Source organism: Dermacentor albipictus, chromosome 1, assembly GCF_038994185.2.
Source record: "Dermacentor albipictus isolate Rhodes 1998 colony chromosome 1, USDA_Dalb.pri_finalv2, whole genome shotgun sequence".
Lineage (NCBI taxonomy): Eukaryota > Metazoa > Arthropoda > Arachnida > Ixodida > Ixodidae > Dermacentor > Dermacentor albipictus.
Genome location: NC_091821.1, coordinates 255,519,989 through 255,546,140, shown reverse-complemented (window position 1 = coordinate 255,546,140; position 26,152 = coordinate 255,519,989). Strand labels below are relative to the sequence as shown.

Sequence of the window (26,152 nt, the reverse complement as noted above, 5' to 3'; positions counted from 1 at the left end):
GCAGACATGAACAGATCTCGCTCAATGACCACAAACACTCTGTCACATTGCTTGCATGATGAAAAGCAGAAATACAGGGGAGTAAATGCTTCTGCTACCTCTTGCTTGAACATGTCTCCAGAACTTGAGATTACGTGAGCTCCAGCACTAGGTGTGCGGAAAGACAGTGCACATGCAGTCACCAGCCATCTTGGCTCACCCAGACTTTGCACCCAGCGGTGATAAGGCAGTGTATGTGCTCAGCCATGCAGACAGCCATGTGCAGCCATGGCTGGGCTAGTGGAGACGCATGCCCACCTCTTCCCCCTCTTCCATATTATCCGCTCTTTATCACGTGACCGTCAACATAGGGCACACATTGTCAGCATCCTTCTTGGCTCACTGTTGCATCCTTTCCGTCGCACTCGCAGCATACGGCGTGTGGCGTGTGATATAATTTTATTGCACTTGCACTTTATATGGAATCTCACCACGATGCTGATAGCGAAAATTCACCTGGGGTATCCATATAATTGCTTTTGCAATAATAAAGTGCTGTGTGAAGTGATGACGATGGACAATAAGTGTAAATAAATTTCCATTCTGTGAAGGTAAAGTTGCTGGTTTCATCCTTTTATGACTACTAGAATAGGAGGCGTGCTGCATTTTTCCTGTTAAAGAGTCGGGTGTTAGGAGCTCTGTCATTTCCACATTTAGTTTACTGCATTGAACCCATAAAATGTGGGTGTGCATTTGATTTGGGGACGTGTTAGAATCAGACTATGAATCATTATTGAATGAATCATTAGTATGTTTCGTCATTTTTTATCTCTCTTGTTTTGTCGATTTGTCAGGGTCGAATTAACGGAAGTAGGCTGTATTTCAGTTTCTGAGTTCCACTCATACAAGTACAATCTCTCTGTCAAAGCAGACTATTGCACATGCTGTAGGAGTTGAAGGACGGGGGGATGCTTGGGCCCCAATTGTCCGAGGGCCCCCTACTCCCGGCGGTACGGCCCCACTGACTTGCAAATGCCCTCTTCAAAGGCGTACGGGGGGGGGGGGACGCTTGGGCCCCAATTGTCCGAGGGCCCCCTACTCCCGGTGGTACGGCCCCGCTGGCTTGCAAATGCCTTCTTCAAAGGCGGCCGGTGCGACGCTGCCAGGCCTTCCCGGTACATCACAGCCGTCTGGCTTCGGGACTCACGTTACCTGGAACAGTGCCGGGCTATCCCCTCGCTTTCTGGAAGAGCCAAGCATTGAATAGCTCCACCGGCGGCGTACGAAGTGGGGGCCTTCAACTTGTTTGCACGTGCGCTCCTCTGGAATGTGCTTTCCGTGTTTCTGCGCTTCTCAATTAGCTGTGCTGCGATTCGATGTGGTCGGGGGAACTCGAAGTAGGCACAGGAAACAGCCCCATATCTAACAGCTCGTCCTCGCCCCGGATGTTCTGAATGGCCGGTGAACTTAATTTGCTGGCCATGAGGAACGCTGAAAGAACCTGCAGGGTATTGGTGTCGAGCCTCGTTTGACGAACTTCGGGATCCTGGGCCCTGGAGAACATACGTCAAACAAACAAAACAACACAGCGCTGCACCACGTGTAAGCGCAGGCTCTTCACCCCTGACTCGCCAGGCTATTACTGAGTCAAAATGAACCCTGATCTTTTATTTCCCCAATTTTGACAAAACAGTTCCAACCACCCCTCCAAACCGCTATCCATTTCTCCTCGAATGCCTACAAGACCAGAGTACCATTGTTGTAGCAAAACAAAGGGTCGTTGACGTTGCAAACAACAAATGAAAACAGCCGAACATAACTTAAGTGGCCTAACTACACGAACAGCATGTTTCCAATCTATCGCAGTGGCGTACTTATCGCACGTATTGGTGCCACTGAACAATCTGGTCAACCTCACAAGTACCGTATTTACACGATTGTAAGTCGACTCGAATGTAAGTCGACCCCCCCATATCGCGTGACCGAAAAAAAAAAAAATAAGAGTGCATACCCGAGGGCGCATTCAATAACGAAAATTTATTAGTAGCTGACATGGTCACTGGACTACTCGTCTTCACTAGTGCTGCCATCGTCATCGTTGCTGCGGTCCCACAGCGCGTCGTGGTCCAGCGAAATTTCAAATTTGGCAAACATCTTGCAGAACAGCAGCCCACGCCAAATGCATCTAACCACACGCAGCCGTCAGGGAGGCTCTTTTGACAGGTCCGGTTAGCGTAATTTCGCAGTCTTCTGCCGCCAGCCACTCGTTGTACTCAAGGCGGAGCAGAACCTTAAAATTAAGGCGAAGGTCCGGGCTTGTTTCATGACCACGTCGCACTTCACTGGCAGGGACCGATCACGCATTTCAGCGACGTACGCCGCGAGCTTAGCATACAGCTCCGGAAAGCGTCCAGACTTCGGCACGTGGGAAATTTCTCACTTGCCGTCACAGGTGAAAATTTCGCTTCGCTGCAGTCGCCACTCTCGCACCACCCGTTTAGAAACATCGAAATTGCGGCCCGCTGCGCAGCGATTTGTTTCTTCGGCGTAAAGGATGGCAGCCCTCTTGAACGCTGCTGTGAACGAGTCTCGAACGATTAGTGGGCCTGGAGCACTCATGACTACTGGGGAAGCATAGAAGTAGCACGTAGCCGGCAGTCAAGTGGAACGCGTCTAGCCTTTTAACAGAAAAGAGAAACCCGCAAGCGCTGTCTGCTCTTCCATGAACTACCGATGCTCCCCGCAAGCGCCGCCGTTCTGAGGGTGCCGCCGCAAATGGGAACAGCGGCGCTTCCATCAACTATCGACACCCCCTCACCCATCATTGTTGCATGCACTGTAAAACTCTCAAAAATGTTGAAAAACCCTTCCGAAAAGCGAACAAACACGCGGGATAGCGAAAAGATACGGGTAGGGCCATAGAGGAACCATAAAATTGTAACTACATTGTAGCTCCCGTTGGTATCGTTTTTTTTGGCGGCGCCATGTTTTGGTTTCGATTGTAAGTCGACCCCCCAACTTCAGACTTTCAAATTTAAAAAAAGGGGTCGACTTACAATCGTGTAAATACGGTACGTAATCACAAGCGCACTAGCCTTGTGGTCACTAAACAGAACGCGTACTTGCGTTGTAGGCAAACTTTTCATTTACGCTTACTCACGTTTCTTCCCTGAAAGTCCTACAGGACACGTGACTTAAACGAACAATTAAATTTGCGGGACTTACACACTCCGCAGAACCCTTAAAATAATGCGTCTTCTAATAACTAGTTCCAGGCACGCTCACTAAAGAAGTCAGAATACGGCTGCCCTCAACACACACAAGCAACCCAGTCATAAATCTGCTTCCTTCCGTCCACACAGGACACGCGCTAATGGAACTAAGAACGCTTCTTTGTGCAAATCAGGCACTCACTGAAAACCTACGCGGTTAACCTTAGAAAATAAAAAAACGCTTATAAAAAAAAGAAGGTTAACTAAAACACACGCGTTACGATAGGCCTCTCAACAATAACCTTGACACTCAGGTTACTTACACACACACAAAAAAAAGAAAGCTTATCTACTTATTAATGAACACCTCGCGATACTCCATGTTTACAAAAAAAATGCCTCTTTCAAATCTTGAGCTTCTCAAACAAAACATAAACAGAGCTCATACCTTACATATTGAAAGGAACTTACATCGCGAAAATTACCAAGTGCTCAAAAATACAACAAAACAGAACGTTTTACTTCTACGGAAGCTCTGTTTGCCTCCCATTCCAAACGTTTACGTCTGACTCATACTTTCAGCCGTACCCGTGGTGGTCGCGGTTTGAAAGCTACTCTGGCTGCCGAGGAACAACAAAAGGGCTGACTCACTATCAGCTCCCCCAAGACGTTACGGTCTCCTGCCAATTTGCGTCCTGGCGCCCCGCTTTCTTCACAAACTCGATTGACCGCGTCGCTACTCCCCACCTGGTCTCGTCCTGCCACCTTGTGCTTCTTCGTACTGCACGCTGAGCTTTGAAAAGAACTACGGAACGACGAGGAGTTTAACTGCCCCGTGCCCTTTGTCCGCGTCCGTGCAGAACATGCTTCGCGGTCCCCCTTTGACCGGTGGCTCTAACGCTTTGGATGCGTCAACATCGTCCTTGACAACCGCACCTTTTTCCTCGCGCCCTGCCCTTTTGGGTTTCTCGCCATCTTTGGCGGCGCTACATTAGTTACCGTCTTTCGGTCTTTACCGCGCTTCTTTTTACGGCGCTTTCTCTTTGCACTCGCTTTCATGTCGCCTTCTCGTGCCTCGTGCTGGCCGGTACACATTTCGTCGGCCCGGATCGGTCTCTTACCCGCACAGTCTGAGTGATTTACATTTAAATCTACTCTCACTTTGCCTCGACTGGCGGACAGCCCAACCGACTCTGGAACAATGCAGCAGGCTTTACTCGAGTTATGCAACTCGCACTCTTGCGAACTGCCCTCTACTGCATTGCCCAGCTCACGCTGTGCATCGGCACACAGCCCGTCGGTATCGATCGCTGTCTGACGCGCACAGTCCGAAATGATCTAGACTGGCGGAAAGCCGCACCGATCCCTGAACAATGCAGTTCTCCCGTGAACTACGGAGCTCGCCATCCTGAGAACTACTCTCAACTGCATCGTCCAGTTCGCACTTCACTTCTGCACGCAGATCTGGCTCTACATGGGTGCTCGCGTCTGTCGGGTCAGCAGTACCCTTTTCTTCGCTAGCAACCTCGCTAACATTACCAGCGACGCACACGCGCGGTAACTGTGCCAATTTGTTTGCAGCTGGCCTAGCTGTCTCTACAGTCATCTGTTGGCACAGCACCTCATCGCTCTCACTGCGGCCTTTAACGGCCTCTGTTGCCACTAAGGCATCGTTAGCAGCTAGCTTTTTCCCTTCACCTATGAATGTGCAGCCAATCTTACAGGCACTACTCTTCTCGTCGGATTTTGGCGAAAATCCGCTAGACACTTCCTTCTTGTGCTCTGTACTGCCTATAGAATTTTTAGACAGGCGTTGTCTCTGTGCCATTAACTGATCACAATACCGTATCTCTTTTATCAGTGCTGCCTTCTCTCTCATACTTTTGCTCACGCTCACGCTTACGTTCCTGATACTCACGTTCGCGTTCATTCTCACATTCGTGACGCTCAGAGCTAAGAGTAAGTTCTTGAAGCTCACGCTTCCGTTCATTCTCGCGTTCTTCACGCTTACGCTCACTCTTACGTTCACGACGCTCACGCCCCCGTGGTTCCTGTATCACCTCCCAAGCAAGCTCAATGCTTTTGCCATCATTGCCACTATCGTTAATCGCCTTTATGATAGCTGGCATTTTCATCCGTTTGTCCGCCTCAACTCCCAAATCGTCGCACACCAACAACAAGTCTAACCTTGTCAACCTTCTAAGATCCATGGCAGCTGCCCCGACAGGTGGTTATAACCGTTTTCCTTAATTTGTGCAAACACACAATGCAACAAATTCCCGATTCCCAGAACTATCAAAATGAACACACAACATTTGAGTCTGGCGAATCAAAAGGAAAAAAACCACGCGCTCACTTACGGTTGCAGCACCTTGCCATCCGGTTCATTTGTCCGCTGTTCCCGGTTCCTCCGGAGTCCCTGGGTCGAAGGCTCGCTCTTCTTCGACACTCCCAGTTTCTTCAGACCTCTTTCGACGAAGGCTCTCTCTTCTTCGCTCTTCCTGGTTCCTTAGGATCTCTCTCGACGAAGGTTGATCCGTAGCGCTGCCACCAGCTGTTGCATTCGGAGGCGATCTCACCGCTGCCAACCAGTTTCAGGAGTTGAAGGACGGGGGGGGCGCTTGGGCCCCAATTGTCCGAGGGCTTCCTACTCCCGGCGGTACGGCCCCACTGGCTTGCAAATGCCCTCTTCAAAGGCAGACGGGGGGGGGACGCTTGGGCCCCAATTGTCCGAGGGCCCCCTACTCCCGGCGGTACGGCCCCGCTGGCTTGCAAATGCCTTCTTCAAAGGCGACCGGTGCGACGCTGCCAGGCCTTCCCGGTACATCACAGCCGTCTGGCTTCGGGACTCACGTTACCTGGAACAGTGCCGGGCTATCCCCTCGCTTTCCGGAAGAGCCAAGCATTGAATAGCTCCACCGGCGGCGTACGAAGTGGGGGCCTTCAACTTGTTTGCACGTGCGCTCCTCTGGAATGTGCTTTCCGTGTTTCTGCGCTTCTCAGTTAGCTGTGCTGCGATTCGATGTGGTCAGGGGAACTCGAAGTAGGCACAGGAAACAGCCCCATGTCTAACAATACCAATTTGTTGGTCTCGGCTTCTAGACACAAATATGGGGAATGTGTGGCTGGTCATGGCTGCTGTTGCTTGATGAAACAGAAAAGTTATACATGTACGGCTCTCTTTTACACATCCATATAGGAAGTCCTGCCACATAGAGTCAGAATCCCTGCTCGTGTAGTCACTTTCAATATCACTTTGCATACTTATGAGCTCGCAAAGCATAGTGCAAGAACATCTGCTAAACACAGCCTGTCTGCATCCATACATTTCTGCTATGGTGAAGTCATACCCGCTAATGCGCAGGCATTTGCTGACAGACATACTGCCCGTGCATACTCACGTACCATATTTTTCCACATATGACCTGCCACCGCATATAACGCACACCCCCAATTACAACAGCCGGAAAAGGAAAAAAAGTCTGTGCGTATAACCCGCGGAAATAACTTCACACAACGATGCTCAACTCTTTTTAAAAACAGCCGATTCACGTATGCACAACTTATCCACGTCGTATCTTCGGCCAGCGACTCTGTTCCACACCTATTCGGCGATGCTAATAAAGCTGGATTCACATGACGGATGTGATCGCGGATGAACCAGTCACGTGACGTCTGACGGGAATCGGATCACTTCGAAGGTGCAGCCAGCTAGCATTCATGCGACAAAAGACGACAGTGCGGCCAGAGCATGGGCAACGCTGATTTCGCTCTCCGCTGTATCGTGAAGCACTTCGCATGAACCGGGGGAGCGCTGTGGGAACGGGTGACATTCGAGTTCGCCGGTGCCACGTGCACTATTTGCTGTACACAAAATGCTGACCCGTAAAGAGGAGGAGAATGGAAGACCATGAAGGAGGAGAAAAGGGAGCTACAACATGTGGTGTTGGGGAGAGGGTGGGGTTCTCTAGGAGGTAACGAAAATAGTGGAAAACTTTGCCTCAAGGTGTGGCTACACAGCAGCGTGCACCGGCTGCCGTGTAGCCGGCGCACAATTTCACATAACTCGCACCTCAACTTTACTGTTAATTGTTTTGAATTTTTGGTGCAGGTTATACGTGCGAAAATATGGTACCTCTAAAATATAGAGCCCTATGTTCAAAGGTATGTGAAATAATGGCTGTCTCTCAACCTAAATATGTGTCATAAATGTAATTCCACTGCCTTCATCTGTTTAGTTTTGTTCAAACCCCTTTAAATAGAGCAACATGGGTTTTGAACTTTTGATGGATGCAAATAACTACAGAACTTAATTTACACTGGTAGAAAAAGGCTGCCAGTAGCAGAGCGAGCAACAAAATAGCATATCTTTCTAGCTAGTTGGTGTATACATATTAATACTCTTTATGGAATTTGGGCCAAAGTGGGCACACACTGTCTGACCATGTCTTTTCATTCGTTAATCTGGCTTGCATCACATTTCATTGAACGGGAACCTAGTGTAAATTCAAGGCATGTTTCTAGACTGGTATTTGACCACAGACAGTAAGAGCCATATCTTTTTCTAGGTGAAATACCTTCTTTTGCATTGTGTTAAAGGGTTAGCTAGGCATGGCAACAGCCTTGAACTGAGTGGATACCTTACACAAATGTCCACTTTTATATGAATTCAGTGAGTGTTTTTTGGTGGGAATAGCAACATTTTGGGTGCTTTTCTTCTCCTGATTGCTTGTTTTCTAGCTATATTTCTTCTGACTAAGGTTCATATTATGTGTGGCATTTGCCAGCAAGCAAACATGTCCTAGTTTTACCCTCCCTTTGACAGCACTGTGCTTTGCAACCACTCACAATCTTGGCTTGCCTAAATGACAGCATGAATTACCCTGAAAGAGCATGTAGCTCACGACAAAGTAATATTTGTCACCTGTGTAGTGAAAAGTAAGTACACTGACTTTATTAAGCTACTAGAATTGGAGCAGTAGTGTTGTTTCTGCTAGAGCAAGTACCAAGGTAACGTCTTAGTTGCTATTTAAGTAACGTTTCTCACCTTGCAGGACCACATGCAGTCAATGGGTTTGAAGTTCTTGAGTTATGTTACCCACACATCTTTTCAATAACTACAGTAGAACCCCGCTGTTACGTTCCCCACTGCTGCGTTTTCCCGGCTGCTACGTCGTTTTGATCCGGTCCCGGCATAGCTTCCATAGGATCCAATGTATAAGGAACCCCGCTGTTACATAGCAGCTGTGAAAACGTTTCCGCATGCTGCGTCGCAACCCGAACCCTCCTGGGCTAAAGTAGGCAACGCGCTCCAACCGCCATTTTGGCTTTTGATGAGTTTTGACCGGGCTTGGCCGGGCTAGGCTATGGAACTGGCTGCAAAAGGCCGCACGCCAGTTCTAGAGGCTGCCACTAGGTGGCCATTCGTCAAAAATGCTCTCACTATCATCACTGTGATTACGGTCACCGCATGGTTTGTTGGACACGGTGTGACGGGTCGACTCACGGAGGAAGGAAACTCGGGGAGAGGCCCTGACGTCACTCTTTGTGAAGCTATAGCTAAAGGGAAGCCGGAAGTTGGTGTTGCTCCGCATACTGTCCTCTCTTGTTTACATTTCTCGCGAAACCACGCCGCGCTGTGCGCAACCGGGCTGCTCGGACACGCGCGCTCCGCAGCAATACTAAACAATCGTTAGCACGTTAGCATGATTACGCCAAAGAGGGCAACATTTCCCGCGGATATTCCTTCGTCCGTTGCCATTGCCGTGGCGCGGTGACGACGAGGAGCACGAGCCGCATGATGCCGGGGAGTTGCCAAATCCTAGCTTTGGAGAAACTGTCGCGGCTCTGGACCTCCTCCGCGTGTACATCGCACCTCACAGCGACGCTGACAGCTATGCGGCCTTCCAGGCTATTGAGAAACGTGTGATTTCTAGCGAGCGAAAGAAAAGGCAAGCCACCATTCTAGACTTTTTTAAGTTCTAAGTGCACTCTGTGGAAATAAATTGTCTATTGTTGAAGCTGCACTTTTTTCATTCATTTTCGGAGCTTTCCTCACTGTTGCATTTTCCCGGCTGTTACGTTTTATTTTCTCGGTCCGGTGAAAAACGTATGAACGGGGTTCCACTGTACATGCTCAAGTGCTCAGCAGCCTTTCTTCACTACAAGAATCAGTGCATCTGCAGATTAAACACAACAAAATGTCTGCACGAGGTACTCTAATGTGCACACCACGTATGTGATCCACACATACAGAGCCTTTAACAATGGAAAGAGTTCCTAATCGACAACTAGAAGGAAAACGGCACGCTTTTCCCATAAAAGAAGAAGGGAAGATGCAAACAAAAGGTATCACTTTAATGACAAGACAGAGAGGAGAAAAACAAGAAGGTGTCATTCTTTAACAATTGCCACTAGTTTCCAAAGGTTACACTTACTTTATCGTAGTGTTGGCACAAAGCATTCTAATACATTAAAATCCCTTTCAGTGTCACTGACTTACCGCTTTTTTGTCCCACCACGTTCCTTTTGACATTCCTTTTGTCGTATAGAAATGGAAAGACCACACAAAGAGAGCATTTGCCATTATCCGTCTCATTTTTTTCACTTCTGCACAACCAAAAATGAACTACTGCATTTGTTTTGTAATATCCAAGAAAAAAAAATCTCGATGCTGGGGTTGCATAACCTTTGAAAAAAAAAAAAAACGACACTGAAAGGTTTAACTGTGGGCAGCATATGAAGGACACTTGCGGGGCTGACCACTTTGTCTGAGAATGTCCAAATCTTTTGGAATGAAATGTCATATGGAGCTGGTCATGTAAAGTTCCCATGCAGACGTGAAAATCTCTATTAGAGGTGGCTGGAATGCCCGATTTATCCTGTTTTACAATGTCTAGCATGCCAAATGGTACATTTGGTGATTGAAGTTGCAACCTTTTGCCAAAATTTATTCTTCATCTTTTCTTGGTATGGTAGAATGCATAAAACAAGAATAAATCTCAATGGCCGATTTTCAAGCTACACACCCAATAATTTTGCTCATCTAAGAGCACCAATCAGATGGTTGGCTGTTATGGCATATTGAAAACTATCAGTTGCTGCAACTTATTCAAGAAAGAGCTTATTTTGCTGTTGCCGGTATGTTGTTTAGGGTGGCAAAGACGAACCTGCGTTTGCCGTTTAATAAGATGGTTCTGCAGGGCTAAATGTGGGATGATGCATGAAGAACACAAAAGTCCACACGTGCATGAGCTTCTGCGTCCTTTGCATGCTTTTTCATGCTTAGTTTCTGTGTGTGCGCAGGTGGGCAGCCAAGCTGCAACGAGCGAGAGTTACACGTTGGGGCAGCATGATTTCAACGCCAGATGCAATGCTTCAAGCCATGGTTAAGCGTGCCCTGACCGAGAGTGGCTGCCCCCAGCACATCCTGCAGGTGCTAATTGAGAATGCTCATGAACGCCGCTGGCCCCCAGGCTTGAGCACACTTGAGACGCGCCAGATGAATCGACGCCACTACGAGGCCTACGTCTGCAAGCGCATCCCGGGCAAGCAGGCTGTTGTCGTGGTAGCATGTGAGAATCAGCACATGAATGACGATATGGTGCTTGAGCCGGGGCTAGTCATGATCTTTGCTCATGGCATTGAGTGAACATGTTATGGGTGCGAAGAGTGTTGTCTTGCGTGTGGTTGGTATGGCCCTCATAAATTTAGCAGCTGAGGTGCTGGCCGATTGAATAAGTGAACCACTGGTGAGTGAATTTGCTGTTGGTAATGTTACCATAAAGAGGGTTCAGCCTCGCAGCTGGCCACTTTCAGCTACTGCCTTATTTTTATGGGATTTCACAAGCAGAAGCAACATGAGCTTCAGTACCTAAATGCATGGCAAATACATGTTCATTTTATTGGAACAAGCAGAATCTAAAGACAAAATGCTGGGGTAGGGCTTTCGGCTGCCAGTCTAGGTAGCTGATGTTACTCCGCGAGAGTGCAGTCTGTCAAGAGATGCGAAGCTTGTTAGCCTTGAGTCGGAAGCAGTGTATGCATGGTTTTACCATGATGTGATGGGCTGTGTAATGTTTGAACAGCTCTTCAAGGGGCACTGCAACATTTTTTGACATGGTAAATACTATATGTGTGAGAGTGCTGCCGTGAACATCTAAGCCTAATATTGCTCATTTGTGCACAGCAAAGACTGCACAATGAGCTTTGAAGTTCAGTCAAGCTTTCTTTTGGCTTCTTCAGATCCCACTAGCTTACACAATGGCACAGTGTAGTCACTGCAACTACCGGGCACATTTGGATTACATCATGAAAAACAATTTTCTTGACCAAAAGCGAGAAAGACCTAAAAAATGCCATTCTTTATATGAGCTTGCTCTTTAAAAAAATATGCAGATCCCATGCACTGTGGGAATCAATGTAAGCAAAGCTTTCTATGCTGTTTGCTTTGATTGACGATAATTAGACGTGATGTTGACGGCTAATGTACAATTTCTTCAGCATTTAGTCTAATATGAGAGTGGTGAGTTGATGTTAAATGTTACCTTGAGTGAACCACTGCTGTTTGTCTGCGAGGTGCACAGAACACACAGGGAGACATGTTTGCTTGAGGCATTGTTGTGTGCCATTGTTCATAATCTTTGAAAGGGTTACTTCTAATGGCATCGCAATTGAATTATGGGGCTGTACTTGCCAAAACCACGATCAGATTATGAGGCACACCATAGTGGCAGACTCCAGATTAATTTTGAAACCCTTGTGTTCTTTAATGTGCACCTAAATATCAGTATACTAGCATTGTTGTATTTCACTCATGGTGAAATGCATTGCCACAGTCGGGATTGAACCTGCAACCTCAAGCAATGCCATAGCTGTCAAGCTGCTGCAGTATGAGCAGAAGTGTCGATTGGACATGCGACCGCTTCCGTAGTGTTGCCTAGACCCTACAGTGTTCTAACACGAGAGTGGTAAGGGCCCCGTGTCGCAGAAAATCAGGTGCTGGCGCTGATGTCCGTATACTAAAAATCATCTAGAACCACGCATCCTGATCGATGCAGGCCCTCCGCATGGTGTGTAGGCATTACTGAACTAATTGAATTTCTCAAAGTGTGTCTGAAAATTCATAAAGTACAACTTATACACAACCTACAGACATGATAGTGTCGGATTGTAAATTGAGTATATGTGAAAGCACAATTCTGTTACGAGGAAACTCACTCAAACACAAACACAAGGTCTGTCTGAGTTGGAGTGGCGTGCCCCGCTCGGTTCCTTGCAACACCATCCAGATGGCGCTCACCGCCACGCATCTGCATCAGCGGTGCCGCCCGCAGGGGGGGGAAACAAAAAAAAAGAACCAGAAAGCTCATCTTCATGCATAGCATTTGCCGCCAGCATTTCCAGGAAAACATGGTTACATAAGCTGCAGTTGCCAGCAAGTGTGAGAAGTAGTCGGGGGATCTTTGAGTGCTATCATGTTCCACTCATAAAGGCGAAGCTTAAGCGTCCTCCAACTTTTAATGCAGCTTTGTCTGCATACCTTGCGTCATTTATCCGCTTGACAAAATTGCATGGTGTTTATATTTAAGAAGTAGCAGGAGTGTACCATAGCCTACATTCACTTTGCCCGCAACTGCTGTTTCCTTGCCTTCTCACGTCATCTTTTCCCTCTCCCGCCCTCTTCTCCTGTATGGGAACTGCGAGAGTGGCCAGGCTGTTATTCACTCATCTTGAGACTGCGTCGATTCTACCCATTCTCTGCCTCCTAGCCCCCTTTTCTCTACAATTCTATGTATGTCTCCTCTGGACTTGAACGATAGTAGAAGGGTAAGCGCTGCAGTTTCTGCAACAGTGTGTCGGAAAAGAACAAAAATAAAAATACGAAACCAAATATTTTTGCCTGTAACAAAAATGTAAGTGAAATGCAATTTATTTTGTTTGGAGAAAACGGAGTGAAAACGGAGTTTGGAGTGAAATTTTTTATTGGTTTTCAGTTCAAGCAAAAAGTCGGCAGTATGAAACAAGCAACGTCAGGTAACGCCAGAATTATGAATTCTGATTAGAATTAGTGCATATCCCAGGGGTCTGCAAAAGCTCGGATTTCGAGCAGGGATAGTGCAAGCAATAGCTGGTGGTCTAGTGCTCCACTAATCTAAGCTCGGCGCACTGGCAGATCAGCATCGTTGCAAAACACAGAGCTTGTGCACTGAAGAGCTTATTTCATTTTCTACAGGCACTACGCTTCGTTACCAAAGTTTTATCGTTCGTTTATGTTCATTTGAGTTTGTTTTATTGGAACAGCGGTCTCACATTTCTGCAAGTACACTCTGATGCTGCTTCTGAGATCATGCTCAGTGTCTTGACTCAAGGCACTGAGTATGATGTTAGAATTCATAGTTCACTTAATGAGAAAAATAAATACAATGTATTTGTCGTTGCCTTGCTTCGAAATTTTTTGTATGTGAACCAAAACTGTTGTGAGCTGTTACAAATCTTTCTTTTTTTCCCGTTCTGGAGCAGAAACGGAAGGAAACTTTATTCAGTGGGATGAACTAAAACCAGAACAAAAAACATTTCCTTCTGACACCCTTTTCTGCAGCGCTTTTGAGGTCGGTCACAAATAATTACAGCTGTCAAGAGGGTGATATGGGGACACCCAGGGAGTCCAGAGGGCATTCTGCACATGCCACGCGATGGAAAGTTCGAAACAAGTTTCTTGCATTGACTTTCCTTTCTTCAATGCTCCTGCCATGTATATACTACACGCTCTGTGGCACCCCTGATAGGGCATGCAAGACAACAGCAGCAGCAGCAGCAACGCAAAAGTCAAAGGAAGGGGCAAAGAAAGCTTTGCTTTAAAAAATAAAATACCATTGCTTTGAAAAGCATAATAAAAAAATTGCAGTTCTGAATTTCTGGTCTTCAGTAACTGTTGCCTGCTTGAGCTATATACCACTTCATCAGCAGTGCAAGAGCTTTTCATTGCTAAATTTTGTTGAATGCCAAAATGACATTTGTGTGCTTTGGTGTACATTTGCATTGTAATTTTTTCAAGTACCTGTTATCACCTGAATGCAAGCAAATGTTGTCGTTAATTATTCAAGGTTTGTTGTTTTAAGATGTGCAGCTTGAAAGCTGGTAGTCTTGTTGCAATTAGTATACAAGTTCAGTAGAACGTGCTTGGAAGAGCTATAAAAGCAGACACATTGAAATATAAAGGTCCTCCATCCAATGATGCAAGGCACTGAACTCTGGCAAATGCCATGGAGTGCATCAGGCAGTGTTTGTATGGCAGTTCGCAATGCCAATCATTTGAACCTTCTAAAAGATAAGACAGTATGTAAAGTTATTAGAAATTCGTGCCTGCATTATTGTTTGTTGGTGCACACAGCCAGACGGAGTCCATGGCTCATAGCAAGCATATAATTGCATGCAGTCTCGCATTTGAGTGCATCATAAGAAAATAGCTTGTTTGTAAATGAGAGAGAAAGTAAAACATCTTTCTTGATAATATTTGAATGGCGAGAGCAGTATGGGAGGAACCCTCAGTCCAGGGTCCTTAAGATGATTCCGGCGATGTTTCGAGCCCGTTGTATCACAGCTCGGAGGACCTCGGAAGGTCCGTCGCGGAGGCCATCGTCCCACAGCTCTTTATTGCGTAGGGGGTAAAGGTGAGTTGGCAAGGGAGGAAAGAGGTTTGCAGTGCACTCAATCGTGCATGGAAGATTGTGGGCGAGCTGCTACAGCCAGGGCAACGATCTGCATAACAGTGTGGGTAGAATTTATTGAGAGAGACAAAATTTGGAAAAGTTGCGGCTTGTAACTGAAGTACCCTTTACGGAATGCAAAGTTACTGAAGCGGTGGATGACAGTAGCAACAGTGCTAGCGACATCTTGTGACGCTTTGTCTCCAATTATAACATACCTGAGCCATTCTTGTGTGGCGTGAGTATCTTTGTCAAATCAAGTTATTAAAGGACTCACTGATTATTTCACTCCCAACGCTTTAAAACAGCATATGGTAAGCCACTCTGGCAATAGCTCCATATCCTTTGGTTGAAGTCTTAACACAGGTGCTCATGTAAACGTCTATGGTCAAGCTAAAACTCTTCTGTGCAGCCATGCAAAATGTGTGCTGTTATCTGTTCAGCTGAGGAAGGACATTTGCGATTGAACTAGGAAATGTGGCATCTCAAGATTGCAGCATGTTCCACTATTATATGCTACCTTTGGCAGCTTGTGCTGGAGCACTTTGACAGCGCGATACATTCAGTTGGCCAAAATTTAATGCCTTAAACATATTCGGCTAGTTCTTTCAGAGCACTGCGCGCCAGCTTGGAGGCACTCTCACTTTCAACCTGGGAGTATGGCAGATCTGGTAGAGTTCCAGTCACATGGCTCTTGCAGCTTTTTTGTTGGCATCATTCCTTGGTGACATCATTCCATCATGGCAGCATTCCTTGGTGCCAGCGTGCCTTTTTTGTTTACAACAGAGGATGGTGTTTCCTCTTCCAACCTCTAGTTGCTCTGGCAAGCGTCTACACGGTTTGGCTTGGTCATGCTGCCTCTGGCTCAGATAAAGAGAGGGCTCCGCATCATTGCAATCCGAGTCAGTACACGGTAGGGACCAGCCAAATGGGGTACCAATAGACTCCCTCCACTTGCTACGTTGTGTCAGCTCTGTATATTTTGGCATTGGTTCTGCATTATTGGTGTGAGCATACAAAATCTGCCTATGCACCAACTTGACTGTAAGCCATGCAGGTGCCTCCTAGTTTAGCAAGTCATTGGTGGCAGAACCAGAAGTCTTGGCCGTGATATTATGAATGAATAAAAGCAAGTTTGTCCTGTAAATGTGCTTTTATTACAGCTGTAAAAAAAATGTACATTTTATTACTGTTCCAAAAAGAATAACGCATTAGTTCCAACTCTCTTGCTTTTCAATTCTTCTGCAATAAAAGCAAATTGCATCATGGTGACGTATTAAGGGTAAAGTGTTGGGGAACATTACAGAGGGGTTGAAGGGTAATCTCTGATTGCCAATAACTTCATTTGTATGGAATGGATTTGAAGCTTATTGCTGGAGGGTACTTGTGAAGTGATTCCCTTTAATGTCAGATACGTTCTTCAACTTGGTTAAAAATTGTTGCAGTGCCCCTTTAAGCCGGATTCAAGTGTATTGGAGTTTCTTATAAGAAAGCAAGTTGAAGTCGGCCTCCTATACTACAAGTAGCAAAGCTGCATCCATTGCATAATTCAACAAGTACATGTACGAGGGATGTTCTAAAAGTAAGTTTCGTCTTTTTTTTTTAAAAGGAGAGGGTACGCCAGGTGAAACAAATAATCGCCATAAGAATCCATGCCCATTGCTGGTTCAACGATGGAAGGAGTGTCAGTGGAGGAGGAATGATGCATGCGCAGATTGCCGAAGAAGAGAGAGCAGCAGCAAATCGGCATGCCTGAGGTTATTCAAGTACAAATCACGATAGCAGGCAGACGTGTGCTGACAACGTGGTTGCCAATGGAAGTGCATGCTGTTATCCATTATGAATGGGCACCTGTTCCCTGCATTGAAGGCCGCACTCTTGGGACGTCACTTCCAAAACAGTGCTGAGGTGGAGCAGGCTGTGCAACAATTCCTTGCATCGCAAAGCACTGAATTTTACCAAAGTGGTTTGTTCAAACTGATTGCACAATATGACAAATGTCTCACTGTTGGTGGCAACTATGTGGAAAAATAGTGCAAGATTCATAATGCCATGGTGTGCTTGTTTTGTGCAGTAGTTTTTATGTGAAAATAAATGACTAAACTTACTTTCAGAACGTCCGTCGTACTTCCAGGATTTGACAATGCAGGCATTAATTTGCCCATTAACTCACCCCTAAACACCTGTGCAGCCATTGCTCTAGGAAGTCTGTGCTATGTGATGGGGGCGAAATGCAAAAACACCCGTGTACTTAGATTTAGGTGTACATTAAAGAACCCCAGGTGGTTGAAATTTCCAGTCCCCCACTACGGTGTGCCTCATAATTGGAAAGTGGTTTTGGCACGTAAAACCCCATAATTTAAGTCTGTGCTATGCGTCTCTCACATGGTCGTGTGCATGAAAACTGGGACCATTTTTAATCTCGTGCCTAAATTTTTTTCAACTGGTGTAAATTTTTCCTTTTGATTTTTTTAAGTGTTTCCTGAATTGCTTAGTAATTAAGGGTACTTTGCCAGGCTATGTTTTTACTAGGGCACGTGAAGCTTCTCTGCCACCATTTTTATCATGCTTTGCTCTTGAAAGTTAATATTTATTCTGCCCACTTTTTGTGCTAGTGTTCTTTTAAATGTTCCAGAATATTGGAAGACGGAATGTTACCTTGCTGGCATGTGTTTTTGCCTCTGTATGGTGCAAGTATTCGCATGGTTTACTTGGCAGGCATTTGTTCTTCAGTCTGACTTTTCCTCACTTAGAAATAGTATGTGTGCTCCATTTTGGGGCATAATATTGGAAGTCAGAGACTGTTCTTATACTCTTGTGCAGACACCAGTTGTGAAGCCAACCACGATGCCTTCAGTGGTGTAGCGGGTCTGTAGCAAGAAGTACCGACTTTTAAAGGTGGGCTGTTGTGATCTGTATCCTACAAGGCTAGTGTTGCTAGAAGGTTTGCCGTAATCTGTGGTGCTAAGGGGACCAACAGGAAAATTTACTTAGACTGTACTATAAGTAAATTACCCTACTACAGTACCAAAAAAGCCACTTTTACTGTTAGTGGAGGTTTGGAAAGCTAGAAAAGACACTGAAATGAAAGGTGTTCCTGCACCAGCTCGATGTGTCATCATAGATTTTGAAGACGTCTGCATGGTTTAGTTCCTTTATCTGTAAGGATGGACTGCATAGTATTCTAAAAAAGTCAAAGACTGAACTTGAAAAGTTTTCAACAACTTCTGCTGAACCACAATGACCCACATGCAAAAAAAAATACCTTGTAATCTTTGTGTTTGGCACAAAGAAATGGAACTTCGACATTCTTTTTCTTCTAGTAATCAACTTATTGCAGTTGAGCCTTGTTATAACGAAGTCGCATTGGCCATGAAAATATCTTCGTTATATCTAACATTTGTTGTAAGTATACACGGAGATATCAGTGAAAAAAAATGTGATCAGGTTTATGCAAAAGAAACACAAACAGAGTGCCTCTGATGGGCCAACAAAGTGTCTCCTGCAGATTTTGATTGCTCTATGGCAGCATCTTGCACTGTGCCGATACAAGCCGTGGGAACAACGATATGCTACTACGCACTGCTGCTAGAACACAACCGAGTGATTGGTGTCATCGTGCTGAATCAGCACATGGGCTTATCAACTGCAAGTCGCTGCTGCCAAACTTTTTACATACATAGGGTACCGCATGTGAATCCGCACTCCGCTGCTACCGCAATCAATCTAGCATGTACGTCTGATCTAACTCTCAATCGCCGATAAAGTCTACGAGTGCATATTGACAGAAAGCTTCGCATGTTGACTTGTCACCAGCCACCCTACCAGCCACATTGCTTAGACCACTAAGCCTAACCGGTGCCGCTTTGTTGGAAGCATGCAACCAAAATTGCTGTTTTGTGCTTACTTGACAAGGCAGTGACTGTTCATGGCTGCATATGTGCAGCATTGCGTACACGACTCATGCTCTAAACACCGTGCAGGATCTAACATTTTTGGTTATTGCTGTTATAGATTGGGGCTATGAGTGGCGATGCCGCAGGGAAGTCTGAATAATCCCACAGGTCCAAAAAATTGGCACATCTAGAAAGTCTGTCACTGACTGTATTAGAAAGTTTTGTTGCCAAAATACATATTTTTAAGAATGTGCAAAGAAAAATTTTATTTGCTATAACTGATACTGTGTTGGATTTCATGATAGCAGAAAAGTACTCCATTGAATTGAAGCATGACCAACCAAATATTATATTCACTTCCTTATTTCCAATAATATGTTATATCCTTGTCTGTATATTGAGGCTCTGCTGTACCTCGAAATTAGCAAAAATGCAGTTTTGAGAAAATATTTTATCAATTGAATCTGATTGAGTGTTTCAACTTAGTGTTCCTTTAATAATGCCTTTCATTCTTGGTATGGTTTCTTTGCCATATTTGCAGATTTAATGTTGTTACAGCTGCCGACTGATTATTCAGACTTCCCTGTGGCACAACTGCCTACTCCATAGATGTATAAATAACTGTCATGGACATTTTGGAAGCCATTTGCTTTTTGTTGGCAAGTCGGCCTCTTGGCCTTCCACATGCTGTTTGACCTCTGTGAAGCAAATGTTGTCAAGTCTGCACCAAACCATCACTGGTCGAGCTGAGTGGTCCTGGTGAGTGGCCCTGGCGAAAATTGACAATCAGCTGGCATGGTGGCAAGTAGAAAGCTGTCATGATCGTAATCAGTCATTCAGACTTAGATCACACACAAGAGTTATACTGATGGCTGTTAGGCAATATTCAGGGCCATGTGTGCTTGGCCGGCAACTATCATAAACACCTACCGACTTTGTGTGTTCACTTGATGGAATCCTGAAAGCTAGCATGTAGGCAGAAAGTGCCAGCATCATGCTCTCAAGGTAATACGCAGCACACATTTCACAGGAAATGCAAGACAGTCCTAGGCCGACTGCAAGCTGATCGTTATGAAAGTTAAAGTAGATATGATTTAATTGAAGGAAACCAGTGACCAAATGTGTTTGAAGTTTTCTGCACACTGCTGTAAAAAAAAAGTTCATACTCATATTTTGGATTGCCCAATAATTTGGACTTTTCCATGTTGGCCCCCTCTGTTTCTGAAAAATAGGTTGGCGTCTCTTAATGCTATGTTGTGTAAGCCGGCATCAGGGACGTCTTGGCTTCGCTCAAATGTGCACTCAAGAAAATGTGTAGGGCGGTAACGGAGTTTGTTCACACATTAAACTTTAGCTATATTTTACTTAGGAATGTGAAAACTTATAAGTTTGCTTTCATTTTATTGTCTTATAAATTTTAATTTAAGTTGAATAAGCATATATATTATTATGGGTGGCAAGCAGTGTTCAGCATATGTGCCTGCTTATAAATTGATACAAAGAAAAATTGGTGGCATATAATGTTTTGCTGAAGAAAATTCATATATGCCTCATTCAGTAAATTCTGAGCTGCTGTACAAGAAAAGATTTGCATGCTTCTTCACGTTGTTCAGGATGAGCTAGTACCAAAAGAATTTTTATAGTAAACAAAACCTCATGGTTTATGAATGAAGCACTTCGTATGAACTGGGAGCCCATGAATGCAGGGCCAGTATTGGCAACCTGCATGCATTTCTGGCATATCTATGTCCTAGCCAGCATTCAGGGTAAGCAGTGCAGCAAGTGCCTGCTTGTTTTTCACCAACATCTTGATAACTGCAACTTGAAAAAAGCAAAGCCTGTGACCAGGTACCAACAATCCAATATTATGTCAAATGTGCATTATAACACAGCCCCTCCGTGTAAGCATTATGAGCTCATTCAGTCCGGTAATAGGAGTGGTGCTTCGACAGCCTTTTGTACTAATTTGGACAGTCGAATATATTTTAAAGGGCCCAGAAACAGTTCGGGCAAATTTTGTAGACGCGTAGGGTACAGCTAAATTTAATCATTCGCACCACAATATGTGTGAATTGTCTCATATTTAAGAGAGCTATGAACGATTACAGTTGCCCTACTCCATAGCCATGCATTTTCTCCTCAACTCGTTCGCCGAGTGATCAGGGCTAAGCTCCACCTTCACTGGCTATGCGTAATGATGGCACGGTGTGTCGTCTACTTTTGGTTTTCTAGGAGCAAGCGCGCGAATAGTCTCCAACCTCTCCGCCAGCTGCTTGGCAGTCAACCCCAAGCGAGAGCCATCGAAGCAGCGTGCGTTGCGAGCATTCTGTCGCAGTGCCGAACCTGTCTGGTATTCCGGTAATGACAGGCGAGCTGGGCGTTCGACGGATGGTTGGAGGCATAAACTCAAGCTGATAAAGCAGATTTAGTGTAGACGTACGTGAGTGGCCTGATCGGTATGCACGGTCCAGCCACCTGTTGGCACAGAGCTTAACCAGCCAAAGAAAGGGCTAATATTGCTCTAACCAAGTGTAAAACATTTTAAACATTTGCAAGAAACAGCATGTTAACGATTACGCTCCTGCAAAAAAATTTACACCAGCAGCAAAGACGAATACACTTCATTACTGCTGCTGCGTTTAGTTGAGCTCTGTGCCACCAGGTGGCTGCACCATGCAGATCATTCACATTAGCGATTCTGCTCATCCTGTGAAACGGCACAGTCAAGCAGCCAGGCCCTGTCCCCTCGCTTGCGTTTACCCGAATACCGAACTCGCGAAACCCTATTGTGCTAGTAATCCGGTGTAAAGTGACAGCTGCAAACACGCAAATCCTGGTGCCGATCGGATAGCGACAGTCCGATGCGCACTGCAGTCACTCCACTCATCTGCTGCCTTGTAGTGGGACATGATGTCGCAGCTTGACATATTGCCAGTCGCTATGTTTGCAGCCCACAATCCAATAAAGGCGATTCATAGTGCTCACGAAAAGACAGACCGACACTGACCGCTGAGCTCTCGTCAAGAGAAAGCACGTTGTAACACAAGCAGACGATACTTGCTGTGTGCTGGAAGTGCTTAAGTGTACTGAGAAATAGTTACTGTTACTTTTTTTTATAGAAATAAATAAACTAACATTCCAACTATTACGAACAACATTTGTTCACCATAAAGTGGAAAGATTATCGATGACACGCCTTGGGCAGCCACTCAGATAGCTCGCCATACTGACGTCATTAGGCCAATTTACGTCAAATTGGTAGCGGCAGCTGAAAATTCAGCCAAGAGTGTGCTGTGATCGGCAGCAATGTACATTTTTAAAACCTTATATTAAATTACACGCTTTATGCAGAGCACTTGGATGCGTCAGTTAATGATCAGAAGGACCTACTTTAACGGCTCGGTACGTTTCTACAAAATTGTAAAAATCGTTTCAGAATCCCTTTAAGAATTTAAAATTTTAATTATACTTCAAATTATCAGCTTGCCAGATTGGCACTTAAGATTCTTACTTTCTTTCAGCTGATAATGCAGTACTGGCAATTTCACACTGCTGGCAGCTGTTATAGTTCACTGTAGCTGTACTCATAAGGAGCTCAAATGCATTGTTGGCTACCGTTTCAGCTTTCATGCATCAGCTGTTGATTGTATTGGCTAGCTTTGTATTGACTAGCTTTGTGGGAAATAGATCACACAACCTTGCCTATGTTCATTTGCTTGAATGTTTTATTGACAGCATCTGCAATTGGTATGCACCGTGTGCTGGCAGCAGTGGCTAGCCTTGAGCAGGGTAAAGCATGCAAATTTGCCTCTATTTTGACACATGCATTTGCATCTCTTGTCATTCAGTTTTTTTCTGGTGAGCTAGACTGTTCCCTGTGGAATGTGTGTTTGACAGTGTCAGCCCCTTCATGCTTTTAGGTCATTATGTTAAAGCCCATTCTCCTCTTGAGGAAGAGTGTTCATGTGATATTGGGTTTTTTTTTTAGTGTTAATGGGCATACATTATATCTCTCTGCCGCATTTTTATTCTCTAGTTCCAAGTAACTTCTGAGCTGTTCACTAAAATGGTTCAGATTGCTCATCTGGGTGTGGCTCCTGAACTCACACTTTCTTGCCCATTTTATTCTGGAGGTTATGCCTCGTTTGCTAAGTGTTTTAATAGCATTTTGTGTATTCAAATGTAGAGGGGCAGTTGCATCTGGAATGCATTATGCCTGTCTACAGTGTAACACTGTGCCCTTGCGGAGAGCGTAGCTAAGCGGCTGCTGGTTTACAGTCGGAGTCTGTATTGTGCGAAGAGCAAACTAACTCAGCTTTGTGTAGTTTGCTCTGAAGAAGCTGTGATAGAAACCAGTATGGTTGCATTTTTGAGAGTCGAGATGTTACAATTGTATAGAGAATGGCCAAGCAACCAGCATGGTTGGGTGCTCTATTCTGGTCTCCTGGACTGCTGGTTCATGTATGCCCTCATTGCTCCTGCAGCTCCTGAGGTTGTTCTCATGTGTTGTCAGAGGTCTGTATGAGATCAGGGTAGTTTCTATGCAAATTGAATTGCCTAGCAAGCTCCCTATTTATTTTGCCCTGTTGGTCTGTGAGAGAGGAGTGTGATCATGATGATAATGTAGATAGTGCACTATGTTCATTATTCCCCCCTTTTTTATGTGTTCTTTCTTGTCTAAGCAGTGATGTACAGCCTCCATTGTTGGTGTTGCTATTTTTACGAGCTCAGTGAGCCTACTGTCTGTCCTCTCTTGTTTTTATTATTACTGTAAGGCAGCTAAAATGAGAGTATTCTACCATGTTTCTTGCAGCCCCTGAATATCAATATGTGTCAGGCTCAACATTCCATATAGTTTCTTTTTAAGATGAATCTCTTAGACGAATGTGTGGTTGCTGCATTTCCCTCCCTCATGTGTGGGTGGTCTCCTCTGAACATGGTGTTTGGACATAATAGTGAACTTCCTCTCTGCCCATGCTCCTTTTTTTAAAATTCTGCTCTGATGCTCTATTCACTACTGATCACCGGTTATGTCAGACTATTTATTCTGGAAGTATATTTACGACTATTTTGTTCACATATAAAAAAAAGTATTGCGTTGTCTTGTAATAAATGCTTTGAGAGAAGACGGACTTGTTAGTGGCATTATTTGTGACCTAGCCAGCACATTTTCAGCACTGTGGAAATGCTGTTTGAACATGTACAATGAAGCTCTTCCTTGTATCTGCCTACTTCTTTGAAAACAGCATAAAAGAAACAAGGGAGGAAACAAAGGAGCAGTCAAACATCTTCATTTGCCTCTCATTCGGTTATGCTGTTTGCAAAAACATTCAACTACCATTTCAATCCATCTGCTTCCTCCACTTACACCAAGTCATTTAAGTCACAGTGCAGAATGGTATACTTTTGAACAATGAATCAAAATCTGACGGATCATTTTTAATGTCAGTAATCTAAGCCTGTGTGACAAGTGCCATTTCTATGAATCATTTAGAGGAATCCTGACTTCTTATAGAAGCAAACAAATATAATAGCTTAGAAAATGTACATATACAGTTTTGTCTGCATGTGTGTGTTAATCTCTAGGGTCCATTTTTTAATACCTTTCATGTGTCTGTCATTTTCAAATGGCATCAAAAGCATCCCTCATTCAATTTTTTTTTCATTGAAGCAGAAGTAAAAAGGACATGTCAACACAAATCTGAACTGAAGTTTTTAAGAACAAGATTACCAACATGCAATACAAAAGTACTTGCAACCATTAACTTCCATTTTCTGAAAAATGCATGTCTGAACTTGATGCATTTATTGCATAAAAATTCTTCCATCCCTTTGCACACTGCCTTTTTTTTTTTTTCAGAGCAAAGCAAATTAATTAAGTATTTGCTACCTTGTTACATTACTATTAAAAAATTTTGTACATTTTGAAGATCACTTCATAAAAGTGCCTTCCTCGGACCAATTGTACCAGTAAATGATGGAAGAGTTATTACTTGGATATGAAGGGGGTACTCCAAAGATTGTACTGGCTCCATGGGACCCTTTATAATTGTATTGCTGTGGTCTCCCGCTAGGCAGTGTACTTAGATAATCCACAAGTCAGTAGCCAAGTCGTCGGAAAATGTATGGATTTGTGGTGTCCCAACTGTCATCGCGCTAGTCAGCGAAATTGTGACGTCTGTTTATAACAAACGATGAATATCCTTGAGATTTTGATTACTCCTTGTAAAAGCCACCAAAGGACACTTGAAATCCTTCAAACTATGTTTATGAATAGGCACTGAGCTGTACACAAGGTGTGTGTGTGTGTGTGTGTGTGTGTGTGTGTGTGCGTGCGTGCGTGCTAGGCATGGAGGAAGGAAAAATATAGGAGGAAGCATTACGTCACACAGCCAGCCTTGGCAAGCGAATGCTTCGTGAAGCCACAGGGGTGGCCCAACTTGTGACCTTGTGCGTCAAGATCACAGAGCAAGAATCGAGATTTGCAGGGACGTTTAGTTCACAGTACCTATGCCAGCAGTTTTTATTCGGTGCGCGTTTGTTCGGCTGCCCTACCGTGGCTTTGCCTGCAGAGTGGGAACACTAATACCAACTGCGTACTTTGATGTGCGATCACGTGTTGGGCCACCAGGTTTGGCTTCAATCGTGTTGCGGTATGCTCCCTCCTATCTTTTTCCTTCCTCCGTGGTTCCAGGAGTGGGTTACATGCGACTGCCCTCCCTGAAATGCTGCTTTCTGCAGCTGCCGGCAGGCGGCGACACAAGTTAATGCTTGCGCCGTTGAGGCAGCAGCTCGCATCCCCAGAAGTGTAGGCAAATTTCAATTTTTTCTTGAAAACCAGGCAATTAACTGTGCCAAGTGTTATACTAAATGGCGTAGACTCAGAAATGTAATCTTTCTGCAAAATTTGAGCAACAACAGTGCAGTGGTGAGCGCAAAATCTTTCTTCGATCAGGTGCACTGAAATATGCAGGACCCTGTATTGCCTGTACAATTGATGAGATTTCATAAGCCACTGACATAAATTGGAGCTCAATTGAGTGGATTTTTGTTTGTTCCCTGCCTGCTTACAGAGGACAAAAAAGCAAGACAACACTTTTTTGATTTTGTGCCAGGATTTGAATATCGATGTTGAAAGTGACCACCCTATTTCGAAGATCGTCATGATTGATGTAAAGTGGTGCTTGGGCATGACTCCAAAACCAAGCAAGTTTCAAGCCAGCTGAAGACATCTGTTTTACCAAGACTGAAAAAATGCGTCAGGTGCGCTCGTGGGAAGATGATGATTATCTTTACATTTTGTTTTTCTTCGGCGTTTGTGGAATTGTGCAGCAGGAATTTGCTCCTGGATAGACTG

General features: G+C 44.8%; 1 protein-coding gene across 3 annotated transcripts in view; it reads left to right on the top strand.

Moving 5' to 3' along the window:
- elgi (E3 ubiquitin-protein ligase NRDP1 elgi) overlaps positions 1-23,927 on the top strand; it is a 57,405-nt gene extending 33,478 nt beyond the window's left edge. The window contains exons 6-8 of one of the 3 annotated variants that reach the window (XM_065431486.1): positions 10,497-10,765; positions 17,723-17,797; positions 21,028-23,927. In XM_065431486.1, coding sequence (XP_065287558.1) covers positions 10,497-10,765; positions 17,723-17,775 — 322 coding nt within the window. In that variant the 3' untranslated portion in view covers positions 17,776-17,797; positions 21,028-23,927. Of the gene's footprint in view, positions 1-10,496; positions 11,761-17,722 lie in introns of those variants that run through there. The other 2 variants (XM_065431482.1, XM_065431475.1) reach the window with 2 other exon arrangements.
- The last annotated feature ends 2,225 nt before the right edge of the window (positions 23,928-26,152 follow it).